The sequence below is a fragment of the Chinchilla lanigera genome, unplaced genomic scaffold, assembly GCF_000276665.1.
Source record: "Chinchilla lanigera isolate Chin_1 unplaced genomic scaffold, ChiLan1.0 scaffold00008, whole genome shotgun sequence".
Taxonomy (NCBI): Eukaryota; Metazoa; Chordata; class Mammalia; order Rodentia; family Chinchillidae; genus Chinchilla; species Chinchilla lanigera.
The window spans coordinates 11987060-12010130 of record NW_004955409.1 but is presented as its reverse complement, the minus strand read 5'-3'; the positions used below and the strand labels follow the sequence as shown (position 1 = coordinate 12010130).

Genomic DNA, 23071 nt, shown 5'->3' with positions numbered 1-23071 from the left:
GATATCACTTTGGCATACTTAGATGGGCAGTAGGTTTTGGGATATAGTTTATACAAATGTTTAGTATTTCTATTTTCCTTATATCTAATCAATCCAGTATTTCTATTTTTCTTATATCTTTATAAATCCAGCCTTCTTTCAGGAGTCATAAAGAGAGTTATCTATTTACGGCCCATAGTGTAGTCCAGTAATCCTAAAAGGATCCTTGACTTCTAGGCCAAATTCCCTATGTAACCCAAGCCCACTTAATAGGCAGTCTACTAATCCAACAGCAAATCCAGGGGCCAGCATTTGGCAAGCTGGCCTCTCACAGGCACAGATCTGAAGAATGCTTCCAAATAGGCAGCTGTCAGTGAAACCCTCAAGGAAATCTAACACTGTCGGCATAACACTGCGTTACTGTGGCAGGGATTGCTGGTTATCAGGGTTTAGAAGCACAAGGAAGTATGGAGAAAGTATTGCTGGAGAAAGTCACTGGAGAGAAAGATGTCATTCTCTGTGCCATAGCCTTTTTAAATTACCAAACTAGGAGCCCGACCAGAAGCTAAAGAAACCTGGTAATTGCATGTCCATCTTCTGCTTGCAATGGGGAAAAATAAGTTACCACAAAAAGGTCTCCTTGGTTCTGGGTTCATTTTTGTTCTTTGGGCGGTTTGAGTTATTTTGTTTTTCAGCCTTTTTGAATGCAGGACCTTTGCACTGAGCTACATCACTAAGCCCTTTTTTTATCTCTTATTTTGAGACAGGGACTTACTAAGTCACTTGAGTTACCCAGGCTGGGCTCGAGCTTGTGATCCTCCTGCCTCAGCCTCCCAGAGTGCTGTGATTACAGGGCTGTGCCACTATGCCTGGCCTTTTTTTGCCTTTTATTTAAAATATTTCAGGTTTTACAAAACAAGATGAAATAAGGAAAAGTTCAGGTCTTATTTTTTTTAAATAAGGTACACTATGCAAATTCAATGTTCCAAGTATTCTTCAAAATTTCCAAATGCCTCTTAAAGTAAATTAAATCAATTAAATACTTGATGGCACTGTATGCACAAATAGAAGAGAGGGAAAGTAGACTGGAGAAGAAGTTATTATGTGAAGTTGTCTATGTATAAAATTGTCATTCCTTGGAAGGAAAGAAAGAGATTTCTTGTGTTTTAGGCAAGCCTCATGTTTTGCTAAAACTGTAAGTTAAATCTCACGGTACAGTTTCTGAACTGAATGCTTTTCTCCCACTTGTCCCTAGTGTTAAATTCCTGTCTTCGCCCCTCCTCATTGTACACGGAGAGGATGACAGAACAGTGCCTGTGGAAGATGCAAAAAAGGTAAACTAAGAATTTAGGATTGACGGAAACACACAATACTTATTTTACTTTTTTTTTTTTTTCCATCCTGCTGAATTAGTGCTTAAGAGAAGATCTCTGATACTATAAGGGGATCTCTATGCCCCTAAATAACCTGGTTTACAAATTGCGTATCATCTGCCTCCTAAGCTCAAAGGAGTGTTTTAGGGATTACTCAGCCACTCACCTGGTCCAAGTGGAGAGACGCTCCCAGGCTGTTGTGGGAAGCTCTGTGTGGGCTCTACAAATGTGCATGGTTTTGCCCGTTAGACAAACCTGTACTAGAGTGGCCCATATCATGCCTTGTCCCTTTGCAGCCAGAGAAAGGCAGCAGAAGGATGAGCATTTGTCAGTATTCTGAAGTAACTCTAGTATCCTGTCTCCTAGCGGGACAGGCTGTCTTGGGAGGGGTCTGGAGAGTCCCATGTCTCTGACTTAATGAGACAAGCTCTCCACGTTGGTTGTTTCTGTGTCTTTTAGGAAAACTGTAGCAGACCCATGGCCTATGAAACTGCCAGCCTTGAGTTTCTGCTTTTCTGTCTCTTACAGCTCTATGAAATTGCATATGCTGCCTACAGGCATAAAGAGAGGGTCAAGATGGTTATCTTTCCTCCTGGCTTTCAACACAACTATCTTTATGAAAGCCCCATGTTTGTACCAGTCTTGAGGTAAGAACTTCTTTGCTAAATGATTGTTGTCCTGGAAAGGCAACTTGGGCTGCTTTGGTTTACTGAGTCCAGGAGGAAGAGGACACGGCAGCTGATCCGGGTCCTTTTTTTGCAGAGATTTCCTGAGCAAGCAGTGGGCATGAGGTCTGAGAGCAGCAGCAAAAGTCTTCAGATGAAGATCTGTGAGGTACTTTCTTGATGCAACACTGAACAAGGCTGCTTAGAGGAGCAAAAGGCCTGCATGCTTCTTCCACAAGCCACGGGTCATTTTAAGAAGGAATGCGTGGATGCTGGGTGGTGTGGAATGTGGAGAATCAGAACTTGGTAAATTTTGGATACTATCTAAAATATATGGTCAACAAACATTCTGGGAATGAGTTGGTTGCTATGGCTTCGTGTCTGTGTCTGCCCCCAAATTCCTATGCTGAGACTACTCACCAATGTGATAGTTTTGGGGGGGGGGGTCCCGAGGGCTGGACTCTCATGAACAGGATTAGTGAAATAAGCCCAGAGTACCTCTCCCCTGGGGAGGACACAGTGAGAAGGCCCCATCCGTTAACCAGCCCTGTTTCTCACTGGTCACTGAATCTGCCAGGTCCCTGATCTTGGACTTTTTATCTCCAGAACTGTGGGAAATAAAATTTTTTTTTGTTTATAAGTTATCCAGTTTATGACTCTTTGTTATAGAAGCCTAAATGGGCCAAGACAGTAGTGGTCTTTGGTTTGACTTAGACAGCACTGTGAGAAATGTGTTTCAACGTAGTTAAAGAATTTCTATTTTAGTTTCGTTCATTTAATGGCATTAAAAAGTTCTGGGCAGTTTTCTAGCTTTCTTTTAGTTGTTTTTTTTTTGTTTGTTTTTTTCTTCCAGTACCGGGAATCGAACTCACGACATTGAGCTTGCTAGGCAGGCACTGTGCCACTGAGCTAAATCCCCAGCCCCAGTTTTCTAGCTTTCTGATTAGTTTTAGGGAGAGTCCTAGTAGGCTACTGATCTGTTATCAAGTAATAAGTTTTGGCATCATGCAGTCCTTGTAATTGACACTTTATTTTTAGCCCTAAATATAGTCATATACTTTCCTGTTCCCAGACATACTTAACTAGTATCAGCTGACAAAACACACACACAAAATCAATGAATGTTGTAAAAATGTTCAAGTTCAATAGGAAGCTCCGTTTTCTAGGGACAGTTTACAGTTCCATTCCATTGGCTTTGCTGACCCCATTGCTAGATTCTTTGGACAGGGAAATCTTTAGATCCGAAGGTTCCATGTTCCAGATGTCCCGGGCATATTCCTTAATTGTCCGGTCGCTGGAGAATTTCCCTGAGGCAGCTATGTTTTTGAGCACCATCCTGTTCCAGGCTTTTGGATTCTGTAAACAACATATGCACATACAGCCAAAGGCCTGAGTGGCCGGCAGGCCTGATGACAAACATCACATCAAGCTCATCTGATAGGGAAATGACAGAACTCCTGTGAGCTGTAAATATACTCATTCTACAGTTGATAGACAGGTAGGACAGACTGCATTTTTCTCATAGTTAGAGTATATTTCTCTTAGGAATGAAAAAGGAGTATTTTTTTCATTTTAAGAGACATGGAGGATATAGTTCTGCAACTGGTAATTCCTGCTGTGGTTACGATGTTTAGGGATGAACACCGTATTTCTCGCGTTTTATTATGAATGAAGCAATCCCTTTTTAAACTACGGAGGAGATAAATATTAATGCCATGCAACACGCCATGTCAAAAGAGTTATTCTGTTGTTCACACAGTTTCCAAACACTACCCTCGAATGTTCTCTGTGAGTGTCACGCAGGCGGGCAGTGCAGTGAAAGGCTGTGTTGACCTACTTAGCTGTTTTTGTTCTCGCTAGAGGCACATGCCCCGGGAGGTTGATATGGAGGCCCAAAGACTCCACTGGGGTTAATTAAAGCTTTATCCTTAAAACTATAATCTCAAAATGTTATATAAAAAAGATAATAAAAAGACATTTAATGTATGGCCTCATACTTTTGTAAAGAATGCTGAGTTAGCCATGGTGGCGCACACCTGTAATCCCAGCACTTGGGAAGCCTGAGTTCAGGATTGCCATGAGTTCAAGGCCAGCCTGGACTACATAATGAGACCCTGTTCCAAAATGCCCCCAAAATACGCCCCCTCAAAAAAACTCTGAAAGTTTACTAGATGTTATTCAAAGTTGTTTAACAATACATTATAAGCATTTAAAACAAAGACTAAAACTATCATCATACCTCCAGGTACTATAAAGCAGAGCCTGAAATTATATTGACTCAGGCTTTGCAAGCTTTACTATAATAAAAGCAAATGAGTTTCCACTCTTCCCTTTATTCTACTGTTTAAACAGGTAACGGCTAGACTTCCAGCCGTGCAGGTCGTGTTTACCAAGCCTTCACCAGACAATTATCGAAAAGTGGGAAACTGCAATTTGCACTAATGAGCAAGCAGGACCGGGTCAAATGCTGGGCTTCTAGGCGGGCATCTCTGGACTTGGGCCACAGTTTACAGAGGAGACGTGCTGTGTGAACTGACAGTTACAGTTGCTCTTGTCCTTGTTCATATTTTCCTTCCCTGCTCTGTTTTCTTTGCATTGCTCAAGGTAGCCCTTCTTTTTCCTCTGATTCTGAGTCCAGAGGGGGCGCTGTGTGTGCCCCTGAGCTTAGCTCTGCTGCTGCTCCCTGTCCTCACAGCCCTTATCTTGGACTCACTCTACCGGGTCTGTAGACTCTTGGGGCACTGGTGTGACTCAAAGAGAAAGTAAGGCCTGGAAAGTAGCACAGGCCTTGAATAGTCCTATTTTACAACTGCCTGGGGACATCAAGGGTGACTGTGGGGACTGCCTGTCACTTGTCTTGGGAAAGAATAGAGAGAAATATTAGTGGCGCCTCTCAGGAGTCAGGGTGCGAAGCTCTCCTCCCGTATGCACTGCCCTGAGATTCCTGCGATTCACTAAGAGTCACTCCTGTCACAGGTCAACCTTCCCACCTCTATACCTAGAGGGCTATTGGGTAAAAATGTACAACTTTGCATGTGAAGGCTTGTTCACGTGGCTCTTGCCCTTTTAAAAAATTCCAGGTAGTATGGTATTTTTTGTTGTTCTTTCTTTTAAAAAAAATTCAGCATAAAGGGACCGTCTTTCTATACATTTATGTTCTACTCATACAGCCCAACTCCATGAGAAGTCCAGGAGAGGTACTTATTTTGCAGTTTTCAAAGATTGGGGGGTCAGTCCTTATCCCAGTAAACTAAGGCTCAGCCTTAGAAACATCCTGGCAGGGTTTTCAAATGCTGATGGTGGATCCCGCCCACTACTGGGTTAGAAACTCTATGGGCAGAGGGGCGGCAGCATCTTTGTACCTTGGGACAGCTGCCCTGGTGACAGTGATAGGGGGTTCACACCCCCCGTGTTCCAGGCTGACTGGGGGCGGGGCTTTGCCCAGGCTGTGTCTCAGTGCTCAGCACCGTGCCCAAGGCCCCACCGCCTCTCTGAGGCTTTATATCTTGAGCTGCCAGGTTGTGTCTCCTACAGTGTAGGTGCTCAGGCAGTGATGAATCATTTGTGATTTTTAACTTGGATATTAAAAAATTTACAATTGCTATGGAAACTCAAATCCCAGCCTCTGCTTAAACTTGGAAAAGTCATGTTTTGATCTAAGTAACCTGGAAAGTCGCCTCACTTCTTTTTCTTTGTGGGGCGGGGGATGGAACACAGGGCCTGTGCATCCCAGGCATGTGCTGCATGGCTGAGCTACGTCTTCAGCTTATCCTGCCCCCTTTTCGGTGGTGGGGGAGGGGCTACTATTTAGATTTAATAAGAACAGTTTCATTAGCCACAGTAAACTGACTTCTTTTACAAATCTGTGCAAGTTACTCACCATGTACAGCTGACTGACTTTTTCTTGACATTTGACGTATGCTTCATAATCTGCAAAGACTTTAAACCTGCGTTTGTGATTGGAAGGAAAAAGCAAAAGAGCACAAAAGCTCCATTAACAGATGCACGCTAAAATTCCACTTAAAATTCTCTTTTGCTTAATGTCAGGCAGGACTGGTTTACCCAAAACTCCTATTTCTGTTCATAAGAGTGTTCAGCAGCCTGCTACTTTTTTGCGGTTCTTGCTATAAGTAAAAATGTCATCATATGGATACACTTGAAAGCTGAGCATTATCAGTGGAAGGAGAAAAAGGACACCAGGTTTGAAGATTTTATTCTTTTTTTCCCCTTTTAAAAATTATTAGTGTATGTGTGTGATATAGAATAGTTGCGTTCATCCTGGGGATTTTAGCACACATACATTTATATCGTGGTCATTTTGACTCCTCTCCCCTCTACGTATCTCCCATAAAACCTACCCCACTATTTCCTACTATCTCTCTCCTCTTTTGCTCTTTAAATCATTTTTATTTTTGGTTTCTTTTGTTAGAGAAACCATGCAATATTTAAATTTCTGTGTCTGATTTATTTCACTTAGCATTATAGTTTCAAAAGCCATGCCAGGGCCGGAGATATAGCTCAGCGGCACAGCGCCTGCCTAGCAAGCATGAGGTCCTCAGTTTGATTCTTGGTACAACAAACAAACAAACAAACAAACAAACAGAGCCTTGCCTTTTCTTGAGGATTTCACCCTTACACCTTACTGACATTGGTGAAGATTAACTCTTTTTCCCAAGCTCTGGTTTGCTGATCAAGTCACATATCAATGCTAATCTAAGTGAGCAGATTGTCATTGGTTCAATATGTTTTTATCCTCCTTTTCACAGCCCAAATGATACCAATTTCTTGTGGGAACTCACCTGTCATGATAAAATAGCATGTTGGTGATGTCTTTGAAGAGGTCAGGTTGCTTGGGAGAAAAGAAACCATTGTCAATTTGATCGATGACCAGCTTCAGCTCTGGAAGTGCCTCATAATATTCTTTTGCCTCATACCTGCAGGGAAGGGTAGATGGGAGATGACATACAGGTTCTGTTAGTGCATGTGACTGATAGCATATTAAAAGCTGCATCAGCCATAAAAGTGCATTCAGAAAGACTAGCATTTATGGGAGTCATTATCAATTTCAACATGGGTATAAATAATTTTTAATAGATCCTGACATGTATTTCCCCCTTAAATTTGATTCATTCCATGTAACTGTAAACAATAAGAGTAGTAGATACTGAAAACTTCACTCATAGAGCCATAGTTGAATCTGCTAGAACACAGCAAGATTTATTTCAAAGCAGTCTTCATGGTTCTAAACAAGCATTGTTTAGACCAGTTGCTTTTTGGACCCATAGATTCTTAAACTTTGTTGCTGTGGAGTGCAATTTATTTCTAAGGGTCAGGAATTATATTTTATACCCTCCAAACATTATCTGTGGTGCTGCTTTGGGACTACTCTTCATTTCTTGCTTGAATTCAGATTAATAAATTTATCTAGATATTAAATGAACACAGATGTTCCTGAGTGTTTCTCTACCCTTCTCTACTCTGTCCCACCTTTTGACCTACCTTTCTGGAATCTTAAAAAGAGCACTAGATAGTGGTTTAAATGATAGGCACTGGTTCACCTCTTCATAAGAACAGAATCACAGGTACAGAGAACTGCTTGAGGTTGCCATGGCTCCACAAGTAGCAGTTCAACAAAGAGCGACTCTTCTGTGTACTTGCGCCTAAGCTCCCTTTACTTTTACTGGCTGGGTTTGCCGGGACTAATCTGTACCAGGTGGCTTCGTAGAATGCAGCCCCAGAGGGGCACCTGTGTGGGCAGGATGCCCTCTGAGACCACACATCCTCCTGGAGGTCACCTGCCCTTCACACAGGAGTGGCTTTCTCACCCCTTCTTGTCCAAGGCGGCCACGTCATCTACGCGCATGCCGAAGATGAACAAGTTCTCTTCCCCGGCTTCCTCGGCCATTTCCACGTTGGCACCATCCATGGTCCCAATGGTCAGAGCCCCGTTCAGCATGAACTTCATGTTGCCTGTGCCTGAGGCTTCCGTGCCTGCAGTGGAAATCTGCTCCGACAGGTCTGTGGCTGGAATGACTGTGAGAAAGTGCAGTAATGTTACTGATGCAGTCTCTCTGGATCTTCTTGTGCTACCTCTGAGCATTTATCTAGCTGGCAGGTTGAGATCATTAATATGGGCATCGCAAGATAAGCATTCAAACGGATGCAGAAGGACCGGGCTGACTCTCCTTTAAAGTGACAGGCAATCACTTCTGTTCATCTATTATGTGCCCAGAGCTGCCTGCTTCTACCACTCTCCTTTGGTCATTTCTTTCTTCCGTTGCTGCTTTCCAGTTTTTGTTGTAGTTTCATTTTTACTTCCTCTGCTCAACTTCTCTTTCTTGGTACATAAAATTCAGAGGTCTCCCTGGACTCTTTTGGAAGCTGCGACCCCTGCATTGCTACATTGCTAGCCCTTCGCGGCTACCTGCCTTCCACTTTCACTGCAGGGAAATACGCCCACCCCTTAGCATGGTTTACACACGAACTACAGCTGCCAAACCCCTCCCCCTATGTCTTTTTGACTTCAAAGGCCAGGACCAACTCTCTGCTTTGGGAGTTTATTTGTGGATTATATTCACGCTTATTTGCCCTCCTAGGGACCAGGCTCTTTTCTCTTCAGGCAGACAGTTTTTAAACAATAACCTCAGTGCACCCCACCATAATAAAGCTCCTTTTCTGTCTCTTTAATTCAGGAAGTAGGCGAATACCCAGCTGATATTTGCATGTTGATGGTGCTCAGGTAGCATGCGGTGCAGATAGGTAAAGGTCCCAGCAGCAGAGAACAGGACATGGCTCCCTGCCAGCCTGTCCCCCTGTGGGAACTCTGTGTTTGATCCTCAGGGGCCAGTCTGAAGCATAGCTGAGCCGCGTGCTTTGGCAGCATGATGTCTGCCCTAGTTCCCTGTTGCTACGTGAACAAACAGCAGCCCTTCTGCGCAGAGAGCAGGGGAACATCTGCAGTTTGGGAAATTCCTGTTCTCTTGCAAAACCAGGGCTGGGAACGGATGACCTTTCCTCTCCCTTTTGTACAGCCCCACCAACATCATGCAAAGACAGCAGGGCAGTCTCCAGCTTTTGCCCGCTGGGGGAGGGGGAAAAATGCATTTGTGAACAAATGTATGAGGTGTGATGGAAACATATGGTAAAAATTAATTAAAAATTTGTTACACTAAAAGACACATTGCCACAAATGCCTCTCAAAATACTGCCCTTTTCCAAACCCATTTATTCCATCATTCTTGTCACTTTCTGAAGCAGTTTTGGAAGTCTGTTTTTGTGTCTTCAATTATGCTGTCACAGCTGAACTGATTCACAGGATTTACCTTTTGTGGTTATTTTGACTTGGAGAAGAGCTAGAAGTTGCCTGGTCCTAGATCCAGTGAGTAAGGTGGTGACGCTGCATCACAGTGTTTTCAGAAGCCTGCCTTTCTATTGGACGGCACTTGGTAGTAGCATTCACAGTATTTTTGATAAAACTCTGTAAAGACCTGAAAAAGGACTTCTAGAACCACCTCAGGAAGTAGCAAGGATAATGGGATAAGTGTGTTCAAAGCCAGGGGCAGTATGCAAGGATAATGGGATAAGTGTGTTCAAAGCCAGGGGCAGTATGCTGAGTGGGATTAATGGCAATGTGTCCTTTACGGTAATGTTTATTACATTAAACATTGACTGTATATTTTGATCTTACATCGTAATTCCCTGATGCTGACTCTGAAGATGCCAATCTTATTGTCACCTAGATCATCTTAAAAGCTCCTGTCTTGTTTTGTCCAGGGGAGATAGCTTCTATCCTCAGATACTAGCTCCTCGAGGAGTTCAGCCACCTGCTTTCCATACTCCGCAACCCCTAGAATTTGCTGTCCCCTGCGTGGTTTGCAATGAGGGCAGTACCTTTTTCAGCAAGGGACACTCTGTAGTTCTCTAGGAAGATGACTTTCAACTTGCTGCCAATGACAGGATCATTATTCACCACCTCTGCCACTGAGGTGATCAGCTTTATGATCATTTTGGCCATGTGATATCCTGGGGCGGCCTTGGGGAAAGAATAGGACACATTGACAGAAGCCACCGTTGATGAAGCCAAGACGTAGCAAGAGATCACAGCCCTCAAGCACCCAGGGAATGCAGTCGACTCACTTTACCGCCAATTATTACTGTCCTCGGCACAAATAATTTCTTTGGGTCTTTCTTAATGCCTGAAAAAGATGGAGAGGTGGATGGGGTGTGGGCGGGGCTGGTGAGGCTGATGGCGACCATTGCTTCCAAACTTATTGTCACCTCTCTGGCACTTCTGGGTGGCTACGGGGCTGACTCACGGTTGTACATGGTGATCACGTGCAGGCAGTTCAAGAGCTGCCGCTTGTACTCGTGAATCCTCTTCACCTGGACGTCAAACATGGAGGATGGGTTGATCTTCACCTTGTATTCCTTCTCCAAGTACCGTGAGAACTTCAGCTTATTCTCCTGCGGAGACAGTGCATAGGGCCAGGGCCCTTCTAACCTAAAAGCTTTGGGTGGTCTGGTTTTAGAAAGTGGAGTGGAAACCCTCAAAGCAAGTGCCAGAGAGGGGCGCACCCTGGTGGCCTTACCTGCTTCACGTTGGCCATTTCCCGCAGGAAGACGTCATCTGCCACGAAGCTGTGCAGCTTTGTCAGCTGGCTCAAGTCTTTCACGTAGTCTTCCCCGATTTTCTTTCAATTTAAGGGGAGACATGACTTTAGTTCAGGGATGGTAGTCATGCCCACAGGAGCAGTTTCCATTGATAGCAGAGTTCCTGTACTACCCAGTTCACAGAATAGTCTCATTCACGGAAGAGACTAGAAATTCTACCCTGGAGAACGCTTTTGCTAGTATGGTAAACGTAGTCTCAATGATATTAAAGTATTCAAATCAAGAAATCTGGTGGAAAGGGTGACCCAGAACCTGGTTCCATTAATTATCTATTTGAACTGTGGTGTCTCCATTTACTAATGGGGCTACCATCTTCCAGCTGTGTGTCATATGGATGCCGTTAGCCATGACCAGCTGCATAATTTGCAGAGGGGCCTGGTTTAAAAATTAAGAATTTCAAGATGTCTGCAGCAGAGAGAGAATCAAAGCAGCCTATGTATGTGTGTGACGGCACCAGGAACACACTGTGAAGCCAGCCTTGTTGCGGGACAGATTTGCAAATTCGAAGCGCACCCAGGACGTGCCTCTCCATTCTACTTCCCCTGTCTCTGCACTTCCGCTTACCTCTGCAATGAGCTCTGCCAGCCCTGGGTTGCAAAGTAAAAGCCAGCGCCTTGGAGTGATCCCATTGGTTTTATTCTGAAACTTGTCTGGTTCTAGCTCGCTGAAGTCCTTGAATCTGGAGGTGGAGGAGATGAATCACTGAAGTTGGCCAAAAAAGCATGTTGGATAAAGTTCAAGAAACCAAATGCAGGCTTAGAAAGAGTCCATAGAGGTGAAGGGAGGGGCTGGCAGCAGCTGTGACTGTCATTCTAAAATAGAAATTCATTTGCAATTCAAACAATTACAAGAAAAGTTCCAAATCTAGTCACCTCCATCTGATTTCCTGGTGCTGACATACATACCAGGTTTTCTAGCAAAGTAGTGTTTTTTTTTTTTCTTTTTTTGCTTTTAAGTCTAAATATGAACGTTCAGGGTGGAAGGCTTCTTTGATTTTTTAAAAGAGGATTCTTTGTATGGAAGATAATTTTTTTTTTTTCAGTGCTGAGAATCAAATCCAGGGCCTTCTGTATGCTAGGCAAGTGCTTTGCCACCGAGCTACACCCTTGGCCTACTTTTAAACATTTTAACAGAGCCTTTCCTCTTCCTGAAAGGCAGATTTGCATGTGTGAGCAACTTTCCATGAATGGATCTCCCTTAGACTCGCTGCCCAGGCCGGGAGGCTCACACTTTGTTCTTCACGATGTCCGAGTGGATCTTGGCCACGCCGTTCACGGCGTGGCAGCCCACGATGCACAGATGGGCCATGTTGATCCTTTTGCCCCCTTCCTCTTCGATCAGAGACATCCTTCTCAGGCGGTCCACATCTTTAGGAAACAAGGCCATGATCCTCTAGCCAAACAAAGAGAAAGACCTTGCTGATCACTCAGGCTTGACGCTGCATGGGGATGTTATTCCGGTTCCAAGCAAAATCTCTAAATGGAACTTCCCTCCCACAGAGAGCGGATGGGTGGGTTAGCCCCGGGAGATGCCAGCCCCCTGCCAGCTCTTCCAGAAGATGTGCTTAAGAGAGCCCCACTCGGACTTCAGTACTTTTAATGTTACTCATGATAGAAAGATGTGTGGGCCTCAAGTTTGGGAAGAGCATTTTAAGTCCTCATTTCTAAAAGGAGTTATCATCTCTCTACTGACTTACATCCAGATGCTTCTGATTTATTTCATAAATGATCTGTAAGTGTCGCGGCAGCAGCTTCTCCACCAGATCCACCGGCCAGCGCTCCAAGGCTTCTGGGAGCACAGTGTGGTTGGTGTACGCGAAGATCTTCTGGGTGATGTCCCATGCCTGTAGGAAGGAAGGGGGTCAGCTGCTTTCCCTGATATGCACTCCACCACCCAGGGCCAAGCACTCCCTCAGCTCTGCTCTGTCTGCCACAGAATGACTCAGTCAAACACCCTTGGTCCCACTAAGGTCCTGGGCAGTCCGGATAATGGGAATGTGGTTTTTTTTTTTGGTGGGGGGAGTTACTGGTAAAACTGATAAAATTGAGTACAGCTTTCTGATAAATCCGCTGTACTATTCCATAGGTCTTTTATTTATTAAATACACAAAATTGAGGAATAAAAAACTAACTATTCTCATCAGTCACGGAGTATGTTTAAAATGCTGACTTCAGAGCCATGTGGACACTTTCAATTAGCCATCTTCTGAGGTTAGAAAATTTCATTTCAATCCTCTTAGACCCAGAAATGTGAAACATGATATAATCCTTAGTACAGCTCCCGATCTACCTTCCAGTATGTGTACGTTTATTTAGTGTTTAGCCTTATACTTGTGAAGCACTAAGATTGAAGGCCAGTCAGCCTCAGGGCAAACATACCCTTTATGGCTGGAAGTCAGCAGCAGTCACCTACTTTGTTTTATTTTGTTTTGTTTTTCCGGTACCGGGAATTGAACTCATGACCTTGCGCTTGCCAGGCAGGCACTGTGCCGCTGAGCTAAATCCCCAGCCCCCAGTCACCTACTTTGAAAACCCGGAAAGGAGCTTTTTGGCAATCCCTCAGCCACAGACACGCTGGTTAATTAAAAGAAAAAGCAACCAAACTTTTCAGACCTTGGACCACGGTAATTTTTCAATATCCACAAAAATCCTCATCAGCTCGGGGATGGCGAGTGCAGGGTGAGTGTCATTCAGCTGGATGGCCACCTGGAAAAAGATGTCCACATCACTGACGGCTCAGGATCTGGCTTCCCTGTCCTCCCACGTGCCTGCAGGAAGCACTAAGCAGAGGCTCTGCTCCTCTGAAACATGTGGGACTTGCTGTTCCTCCCCAAATCTTTTGGCACTGAGAGAGAGGAGTACATCTGATGGGAGATCCTGGTCCCTCAGGAGAACCTGCCTGCGTCCATGAACTGTATACTTGCCTGATCCGGAAGGGCATCAAACACCGTTCCCCCCTTGTCACTGGAGCCAAACTTGGAGGCTTTGAAACGTCGGATGACATCCTGCAAGGTTGCAGCCACCACAAAGTATTCCTGCTTCAGTCTGAGCTCCTTCCCTTCAAAAAACTTCAAACCAGAGAGACAGAATGAACATGGCTCACACTGCAGGTGGATCCAAAGTAGGACGGGCACTTCCTGCTCAGGGAACATGGAGGCCAAAGCCCATGGACATCTGTGGAGCATGGCGGGTTGTATGCTAGAGCATTTGCCTGTGTGCTTTCCTGAAACCCCATTAAAATGACAGCAAAGGGATTTTAGGAAGGTATAAAGAGACCAGGAGAGCAACAACTTTCTGAAGGTAAAAAACAGATGGGTGAGTGGTGATTGAGTCAGGAGACCCAAGAGAGCCATGGAAGAGATCCAAAGGCAACTCAATGTATACATCAGAAGCCTCCAGGACGCAGGGTCTGGCAGTACCACGTGCTGTGGAAGCAGAAGTGAGATGGGGTAGAGGTCACTCGAGAGCCTGCCTAAGGAGCGGTTGGCCCCAGACCTCAGCTCCAGTTCCTGCAGTTGAGCAGTTTCCTTTCCAGCTCAGGCTGAACCTGGGTTTGCATTCTATGGAGATGGTAACACAGGGGTCTCTGGGGTGGGGAATAGCAGCTACAGTTGAAGGCAAGGGTACCAGCCATCTCTATTATGATGTGGAGAGCTGGGTGTGGTGGTGCATGCCTGTAATCTCAGCACCCAAGAGGCTGAGGCAGGAGGATTGCTGTGAGTTTGAGGCCACCATGGACTGTAAAGTGAGTTCAAGGCCAGCCTGAGCTGCGTAGTGAAACCCTGTCTCAAAAAGATAAAAATACAGAGAGGGGGTTCAGTGAAAGTTTATATACTGAGTGGTGAGACTCTTGGCCTTCTTCTCCAACCAAACTTCACAATACAACTAACCAATATTAATTCTACCAGAGTCGATTAAGTCTTAATATTAGTTAATCTGACCAAAACTACATAGTGCTTCTCAGCGACACTGAAAACTAGAAGGCAATGAAAAACATCTGAGTGCTGTAGATCTAGGCCAACTACCAGTGTGAGGGAAGAAGGAAGTGTTTTCTAATCTGAGAGGTTTTAAACAAATTGACCTCACACATGTCTCTTCCCAGGAGGTACTGGCAACAGGTGTACTACCAAAACCTGGGGAGCACACCAAGGAAGAGAAAGACAAAGAATCAGAACACAGTGACCTCAGACAGTAGATGAGCACAGGGTCCTCAGAACGATGGGAAAGATGATCTGAGATGATAGGGAGACAGCAAATTAAAAGTCACTGTCTAGTAGAGATCCAAAAGAGACTGTTCAAACAGACTGAGTTAATAGGATATCTGATATGTCTGAATATACCAGGGGGAAGTTATACAACTGGAGTGGTATGTATGATAAATTAGTGAAAAGTACCCATAAAATCAAGCAAGCAAACAAAACAAGTAATTTTTAAATCTAAAAAACCAACCAAATCAACCAACCAACCAACCAACCAGACAACCAGCCAGCCAGCCAACCAACCAGTGAACCAACTAACCAGCCAAAAGCCAAAACATTTTAAGGAAAGAAAATGTAATTATTATACGAGGGCACATCTATGCACCCATCAGCTACCTCTAGCATTAATACAGTCATAATAATATGAACACTGATTAAGGAGCTAGTGACAGTTATAATAGCTTTATGTTGAGACAGCAGGGAAAGGGAAATATGTGTTTGTGTGCTAGAAGTGGAGTGTATGTGAGAATGTGAGGCAGATTCTCATTTTTAACAGCGGGGAGTCAACAAAAGTGTAAAAATGGAAAAGTCACAAAGTAGCAATAACTGTATGTTATTCAGAAATATGCAGGTGAGTATCAAGAAAATCCACCAAAAGCAAATGGATGTTGAGAAACAGGACACGGGCCACTATGTTTTTATAATAAGTCTTAGGGAACTGCTTTTCTCTTTATACTACGAGCCTCTATAAATTTGATAAAAATTAAAAGAAGATTTAAAAATTAAAAGTCATGAGTAGAAAACTGGATTGATACTACAAATGGAAATATATAGGTGCTAGACTATTTTTTTTTTTTTTTACTTTTTTTCTTGATACTTTATTATAGCTTACCTTTTGTGGCTAATGGCATGTATCATTGTACAAATCAGAATAAAGTCATTATTCTAAGAATAATAGAGAGTACTGTGAATTCCTCTATAATGAATTTAAGCATGTTCACTGAGCCAGGCAATGTTTAAGGTCCTAGAAATAAAATGATTAAACACAATCCTTGACCTTAAAGAAGTTACTAGTGTGTGTGGGGGTGATAAACTAACCTTTAAATACAGTGCGATTTTTTTAAACTTAAGGTATATCTACAGTACTTTGGGGACCTGGGTAGGCTGGCCATGCCTTATCTGAGCCAAGGATGAGCAGGAATTTGTCAGATGACCAGAGAGGGGCTGAGTATTCCTAGAAGGCAGAAGAGAAGACCACGGAGGGGGAAGGAACAGGGCCAATCGCGTTCCAGAGGGAGCCTCATTGTCCCTGTGAGATGAGTCAGGACCACACCAGTGATGAGCTTATCAATGATCAGGAGCTTCCAATGGAGTTAAGCAGGGGACAAATATCTCACTGGGAGGAGAGGGAAGATAGCAGTAAGTAAGCAGAAAGGCCACAGTCCGGACTAGGACTAGGCTAGGCTGAGAAGAGGGAGGGAATTATTGTTACAATTACAGAAATGATTGTATCAACCCATCCTCAATAAAAACCAAACCAAGCCTGATCCTGAGAGCTATTTTACCCTAGAAGTAGCTTCATATATGTAGCCAATTACTGCCAGATGGTTATTTCTGAGTCAAGAGGAGGGACTTCAAGCCTTTTCTAGTTACACAGTGCGCAGGTTGGGTTTGCTGGACAGTACTGTCCCAGACTTGGAAGCATGCTTACTTTAACCATGAAATAGAATAACTTTTGGCTTTTGGATTACAGATTTCTCTAAAATGTGCTAAAGTTACAACATTTTCCTAAAAGGATCGATACTATATACCATTAAGTTCTTCAAACTGCTGAGGCAAAGCCACATAATCCTCTTCTATTCTTAGAGAATATGGCTTAACAGCAAGTGGACATCTGGTCTTAAGGATAATTTACATCTTTCTTCAAGATTATTGTTTTCTACCATCTTTGTAAAGCAGAATACTAATTTGATTGCTTTTGAGGTTACTTTAGAAAAGAATCACTACAGTGTTACAATGATTTTACCCACAAAGAAACCTAAATTAAATTGACTAATAATGTATATTTAAATCAACTAAGAATTTATAGCAGTCAGTGATGATCCAGTTCCAAGTACGCTTTTAAAATCAAACAAGAATTTATATCAGTCACTGACGATCCCATTCCAAGTATTTTTTAAACTAAGCATAGTAATTAGGATAGTTACCTCTAAGAAAAAACGTTAAAAACAAGAGGCAGCAGAGACAGCTGTTTGTTCACAGGTATGTCTGTTCCAAGAACCATGACCCACCCGCTGGGGACAGAAAGCCGGGAGAAGCCCATCAGTGTGGAAGAGGCCACGCAGGAAATCTCCATGATTTCTCGCTTGGCAGGTGGGATTTCTGTCTGGATAGGGAGTAGTGCTTCACCAGTGAGTCACCTCTTCATTTGGATCTAGGCTCTGTTTTGAAATTCATCAACAAAACTTCTCAGTTAGGGGTGAGGTTACTAGTCAAGGCAAAGTACTTCTTCTGATTTCCTGAACTGTACAAATCTGTCCTCATTTGGTTTGGAGGGGAACTGTAGAATATTAGGAAGAAACCTAGACTTTATTCTGCACATCAAGTGAAAAAAATCCACATTACATTTGTGTTTTACAGCGTTACTGAATAGGTTCTTGGGAAATCAGTTGTGTCTGTTGTTCACTCGATCACTCACATTGTCATTGGGGTAGAGCACCCGGGAGATGTTCTCGGCCAGGTTTCGGTCCAGCACGGCCTGGATGTAGTCTCCAACATTAACTGGGGAGAACGTTAGAAAAACAGTGAACAGACCAGCCAGCCATTGTCCCCGCAAGCCCCACGCTCACACCTGACATCATGCTGCCCGCCATTCTGGAGATTCCTGATTCCTAAAGGCTTCACAAACCTTCATGGTGAGCTTGCCATGAGTGCCTGATGGCCAGTTTGACCCTTGCTTTAAAAATAACTTCCCCACTTGCTCCATAAAATGTTTGCTTCATCAGTGAAAATTTCAGAAACTCAAGGCTTTTTTCCCAAGCTCAGCTGGGTTCTAAGCAGCCATCAGAAGGAACACACACATGCACAACGAAGCCAGAGTCCATGCTGTACTCACAGTCTCTGAGGTTAAAGTCATTTGGTGCCCGGGCAGACCACAGGCGCATGGTGTTGACGGTGTTATTCATGTACCCAGGCACTGGGGTGTCGTAAGGCAGAGCTAGGACCACCTGTGGGATTAGACAGAAGCAGCTGCTCACGTTTCCCAGTTGTAATGATGGAGGTTGAACAACAGCTGGGAGACTGATAGGATTTTATTCCCAGCTCCATCACCAGCCCAAATCATGTGAAGAGTAAACTACAAAGAGAGTCACAGGGCTAGAGTGGGTATTAAAGCACACGTGGTTCCTCTGCCAACTGGGATGTCCTGACCGAAGGTCATTGCAGCACTTCCGTATTGATTTCCCATGTGCCCCTTGCCTGCATGTAGATGCAGAGCAATGGAACACCATAGTATCAGTAGTAGAGAGAGTTTACAAGGCATATCTCAGCTCAAATCATTGCTCTAATTATAAGAAATACGATGCAAGAGCACGATGACAACTGTGAATCTGTACCCATCAAAAAGTGACAATTAGGATAAATTTTATGTAGTTACTCAATGATCTGATTTCCTGTTCCAAAATCAATGGGACAGGAGATTTATGAAGACAGAACATCACATATGATATTCAAAATGCTATGCTAGTTTTTTTGATGATGCATAAAGAAGAGTTATTTTAGTGACTCCTATAGTGATCTGCCAAATCAGGTGATAATTAGCTGAGCTGGGTCTAAGACGCAAGCTTTGGAATAATCTAGCTCAGTCCTTGTGACAGTTGTTGAAATAGAGAAGAACAGGAAGACAAACTAGGCTTCACAGTGCATTTAAAATTTCTGTGAGAAATGACTCATTTCCATTCCCTGCTTCACCAGAGTCGAGCTGTAAGGAAGGAGAATGACAGCATCATTGAATTGGAGGATGCTGGGTATCACTGGGTGCAGCCCACTCATTTTGGACACGAGGCTGAGGCTGAGCGAGAACTGACTTGGCCAACGTCACAGTCAGTATCAAGAGTGAAAGCTAAACACCCATCTCTTTCATTTGATCTGCTGAATTATGAAGGATTGATGCACGGCAGCCTGTCCATCACAAATATTCAGTCATGCTTTCATGAGCACTGCGACCATAAACAAATCTCCCTTAATGGACTATCTTTCACTGAGAAATACAGGTCTCTGTAGGTTTTTAAAACAAGTTGTATGTGCCCAGCTATCCCCAGTGGGACAGCATGAGACCCTTCAAACAAGTTGTGATCAATAAGGAGTCATATTCATAGTTTCATCCTCACATTCAAGGTTCAAGCAAGATGTGTGCTTCTGACCCTTAAAGTATTATTGAGGCAGACAGGGAAGTGTGTACAGGAGCTGAGATCTCCTTTGACAGAACTTCAGAGAGAACTTCCCCCTCAGAGCTCTAGGGTGCTCCAGCACTGCGAGGACACAGAAGGGTGACTTTCTAAATAGTCAGTCTCTAACCCGGACCCCTTTGCCTGGCCGTGCCTCAGAGCAGCACCGCAGCTGAGAGCCTTCCCCAGAGTCCTCCTTCCTTCCACTTCTCCACACACGGCACAACCAGCATGAAGACTTCCTGTCTCCTCCTCTCCTTTCCTCTTTCTCCTTCTCAGGAATTTCCCCAGTGTATCACTTGCATCCCAATTTTGTCAAGTCTCTGATTCCCAGAGGACCTGAACTGGCACAAGAAAGAAGCGAACAGCTCAGTTTGCTGGAAGCTGTCCCATGCTCGCCCGGAGCATGCTGGGCCTCATGCTTTCTGACCTCACTAGCTACAACTGTGAGGCTGACTCAGGCGGTGGCCTCCACCCATAAAGCCCTGCATGGCCTGAGAGGGCTCCCTGCTATCTCCTCTGTCCTGCGACCTTGCTTCTCTGGGTACAGAAATATGCTCTGCCTGATTTCAGGGTACATTATGAAAACATCTAAAGATGCTTTGTAAATACGAGTTAGCTCAGCAGCAGGATCCATGGCGTAAACACAGTGCTTCCAGACTGACTGTAAATTGCATAATTTTAAACAGGTCAGATGCCACTGATGAAGTTTTAAGCATCAAATTCTATACCAAATACTTGTTAATTTAATACCATTACACATGTGAAATCTTTCTGGGGATTAACTACTGATTCATTTGCAGCTCTCCTGATGGTATCCGTAACGAACCACAATTTGGATTGTGGTCTATTGTTCAACCAAAATGAAAAAGCGAAACAAAATCTTCAAGCAAAACAAAATAGGAACTTAATTTAAAATCACAGTATTAGTTTACTCCTTAAAATGTTATACTTTAATGATTTATTTTAGCTTCTAATCTGTTGCTTCATATGCTAAATTAATTCGCAATCAGATAGAAAACAATTTTTAAAAGTCTTATTTTTCTGAACTGTGAATAGTTCTGTAAGGATTAACAAAAAAAAAAAAAAAAACAAAACCCTCAGCATCTTTAAAAGAAACAGCTATAACATGGGTCTTAGCTCTTATAAAGTAAGATGAAATACTTATGCATGAAGAATAATCCATAAACCAAACACTTTTAGCCCTCCAATGTTGAATTTTACTCCCAATTTTCATATATAAGAACATCATTTAGTTGATCTTAACCATTTCTTTAAGTTTCTGAAGACTGTTCAATGATCATTCTTTTGGAGCCTGAGCCCATATTTATTAAACAAACATTTCAAGTGCTGCTTTAGTTCATAAGGCTCAACTGATCAGGAAGTAAGCAGACAGCAAAGCGCAAACCAGCACTGGGAGTGCTGCTTTTCGGTGGGAGGGTAACACCCAAATCTCGGAGCAGGATGAATATGTGCAGGTGAAATAAATACGCTTGTACTGACACCAGCATTACCTCTCTAGAAGTGACCTGGCACAAATAAGACAGTACAGTTGGCATATTTTACATTATTTTTCTGACTTCACAATAAATAAAAACTGATCTTTTAAACAAATACAATATTAAGCTATTTATATCAGAGAAGTTATATGTAAATATGATGAGGAATGACATTTAAATTTATTCCATTTTGGCATTAAAACTTACATAAAACCAGAGAGCTAAACCTGCCAGGTATTTCAGGACTGACTCTTGGTGATCAAGCAGACTGTAAAAGGACCTTGCTAAATCACTTGACCTTGGGAAAGTCATTTTTCTCTTGGTGTCAGCCTCCTTGTTTCCAAAATGAATGGAATCCATCAAGAGGAGTAATGGGTTTATTTATAAAAATATACTCTATTATTCAGCACACAATATACCCCTCTCTGTATCTACTGTACTGCATGTTACATTTCAGTGCACTGCCCATTGTGCTGCCCTGCACAAAATGCTCGTTGTGAAGACGCCTGAATACCTGGGTGTCCAGCCACTTCGTCCCCGTTGGGGTGTGCTCTACTCTTCCGTAGAAGTGCACAGGTAGCATGAATTCAGGGCGGGCCTTCTCCCACGGGTTTCCATGCCTGAGCCAATCATCTGCCTCTTCCACCTGCAAAAAGGACATGGCTTAGAATGTGACCGTCAGGAGGTCTGGACTCAGCCCTTCGGTCATTTCATAATAAAAAACATCTTTAGCTAAAGATTCACAGGGAATGCTGTGGCTGGAGAGAAATTGTGTTGGACCTATCACATCCTAAATTAACAACAGTACATGCTAATACTGTCCTAAATCTGTATATGTATTACTGTACAGTATTTTATTCTTTTATAGCCTTTCATAGCAACTCTATAGGAGGGAATTGTGACTTTCCCCTTGCAAAAATGAGGAAACTGTAACTCCTCAAGGTCACACAGAGAGGAAATGTGGGAGAGTTAAGATCTGACTGCAGGTCTGTGTGTTCCAGAGTATGTGTCTTAAAATCTGTGAATCCAGCTAACCAGCTTGAGCTCAGCCAGGAGGCACTTCAAGGATGTTGATAACTGGATACATGGACCAGTCCTACAAGATAATTTCCACTGAGATTCTTGTGCCTAGAATATTCTAGAATACACAGAATCAGCTCAGAATGCTACTTACAGGATACTGCCTTATTAAACCTTATTTCAGTGTAGGCACAGGACAGTATAACATTCCACAGTCTTTGTTCACCTTAATCTCTATGTAAATTTGATTTGACAACGAACTGTATGTAATGGTTGACTTTGAAAATGACATATACTAAAAGGCAAGGAATTTATTTTATTGACAGTATCAATATTTTCCTGAGTATTTATGGTCCTCTATATAAAATAGTTCTTGTAAATAATTTAAAATCATAGTTTCTATTTAGGGTACCCTGGGTGTCAAATGAATTTTGGTTTGTAAAAGCAAACAAATAAAAACAGCGAAGAAGAAGAAGAAGAAGAAGAAGAAGAAGAAGAAGAAGAAGAAGAAGAAGAAGAAGAAGAAGAAGAAGAAAAAGAAGAAGAAGAAGGAGGAGGAGGAGGAGGAAGAAGAGGAGGAAGAGAAGGAGAAGGAAGAGGAGGAGGGGAGGAGGAGAAGAAGAAGGAGAAGAAGGAGAAGAAAAAGGAAGAAAATCCACATTTTGGAGGGATAGAGTTTTAAAGTAAATCTGTATGTTATTAGTGAAACAGAACTATTATATAAATTTTAAAAAACAGAATTGTATTCTGCCAAAAAAGAAGAGAAACAAACACTGCTGTGGTCTTCTGGGATAGCAGGCAAAACATGCACATCCATAGGCAGACAAACAAATATGCTCACTTATTCCAACAGGTCATGGCTTTATATCAAGAAAGCCAGTAAGCTGCCTGTTGATACTAACTACCAGCCAGTGACAGATGGGAAGGAGACTCACAAATGCAACATCTTCAGGCAGAAGAGCCAGGCCTTCAAGACCTGCTAGAGGCAGGAGGAGAGAGATGAGGGAGGAAGCCTAAGGTAGGCTGGAGGTAGACTCGAGCTAATCAGCAAGTTGCATCTTGCGAAAACGCAGACCATCAGCAGGTCTAGGAGAAATCTAGCACTCTAACAATCTCTAGAGGCTCCAGATGCCACTGGTCCTCCATCTACGCAAAGAGCAGAAAGGACGACACAGTCAGAGACCACCAGGGAGACACAGGTCCTTCACTAGTTACTGATTAA

General features: G+C 43.2%; 2 protein-coding genes across 3 annotated transcripts in view; one reads left to right on the top strand and one right to left on the bottom strand.

The window, feature by feature from the left end:
- The window catches only part of Abhd12b (abhydrolase domain containing 12B), a 29529-nt gene extending 26869 nt beyond the window's left edge, over window positions 1-2660 (top strand). For both annotated transcript variants that reach the window (XM_005376804.2, XM_005376806.2), the window contains exons 11-13: window positions 1235-1313; window positions 1881-1999; window positions 2115-2660. In XM_005376804.2, the coding sequence (XP_005376861.1) occupies window positions 1235-1313; window positions 1881-1999; window positions 2115-2142 (226 nt within the window). In that variant the 3' untranslated portion in view covers window positions 2143-2660. The remainder of the gene's footprint in view (window positions 1-1234; window positions 1314-1880; window positions 2000-2114) is intronic.
- Window positions 2661-3028: 368 nt separating this feature from the next.
- Pygl (phosphorylase, glycogen, liver) overlaps window positions 3029-23071 on the bottom strand; it is a 36991-nt gene continuing 16948 nt past the window's right edge. The window contains exons 5-20 of the mRNA XM_005376795.2: window positions 21344-21475; window positions 18001-18112; window positions 17584-17666; window positions 13611-13754; window positions 13300-13392; window positions 12384-12530; window positions 11916-12079; window positions 11252-11366; window positions 10606-10707; window positions 10333-10480; window positions 10154-10212; window positions 9908-10049; window positions 7843-8050; window positions 6817-6951; window positions 5898-5964; window positions 3029-3373 (exon numbers count right to left, since the gene is read on the bottom strand). Of these exons, the coding sequence (XP_005376852.1) occupies window positions 3191-3373; window positions 5898-5964; window positions 6817-6951; window positions 7843-8050; window positions 9908-10049; window positions 10154-10212; window positions 10333-10480; window positions 10606-10707; window positions 11252-11366; window positions 11916-12079; window positions 12384-12530; window positions 13300-13392; window positions 13611-13754; window positions 17584-17666; window positions 18001-18112; window positions 21344-21475 (2034 nt within the window). The 3' untranslated portion in view covers window positions 3029-3190. The remainder of the gene's footprint in view (window positions 3374-5897; window positions 5965-6816; window positions 6952-7842; window positions 8051-9907; window positions 10050-10153; window positions 10213-10332; window positions 10481-10605; window positions 10708-11251; window positions 11367-11915; window positions 12080-12383; window positions 12531-13299; window positions 13393-13610; window positions 13755-17583; window positions 17667-18000; window positions 18113-21343; window positions 21476-23071) is intronic.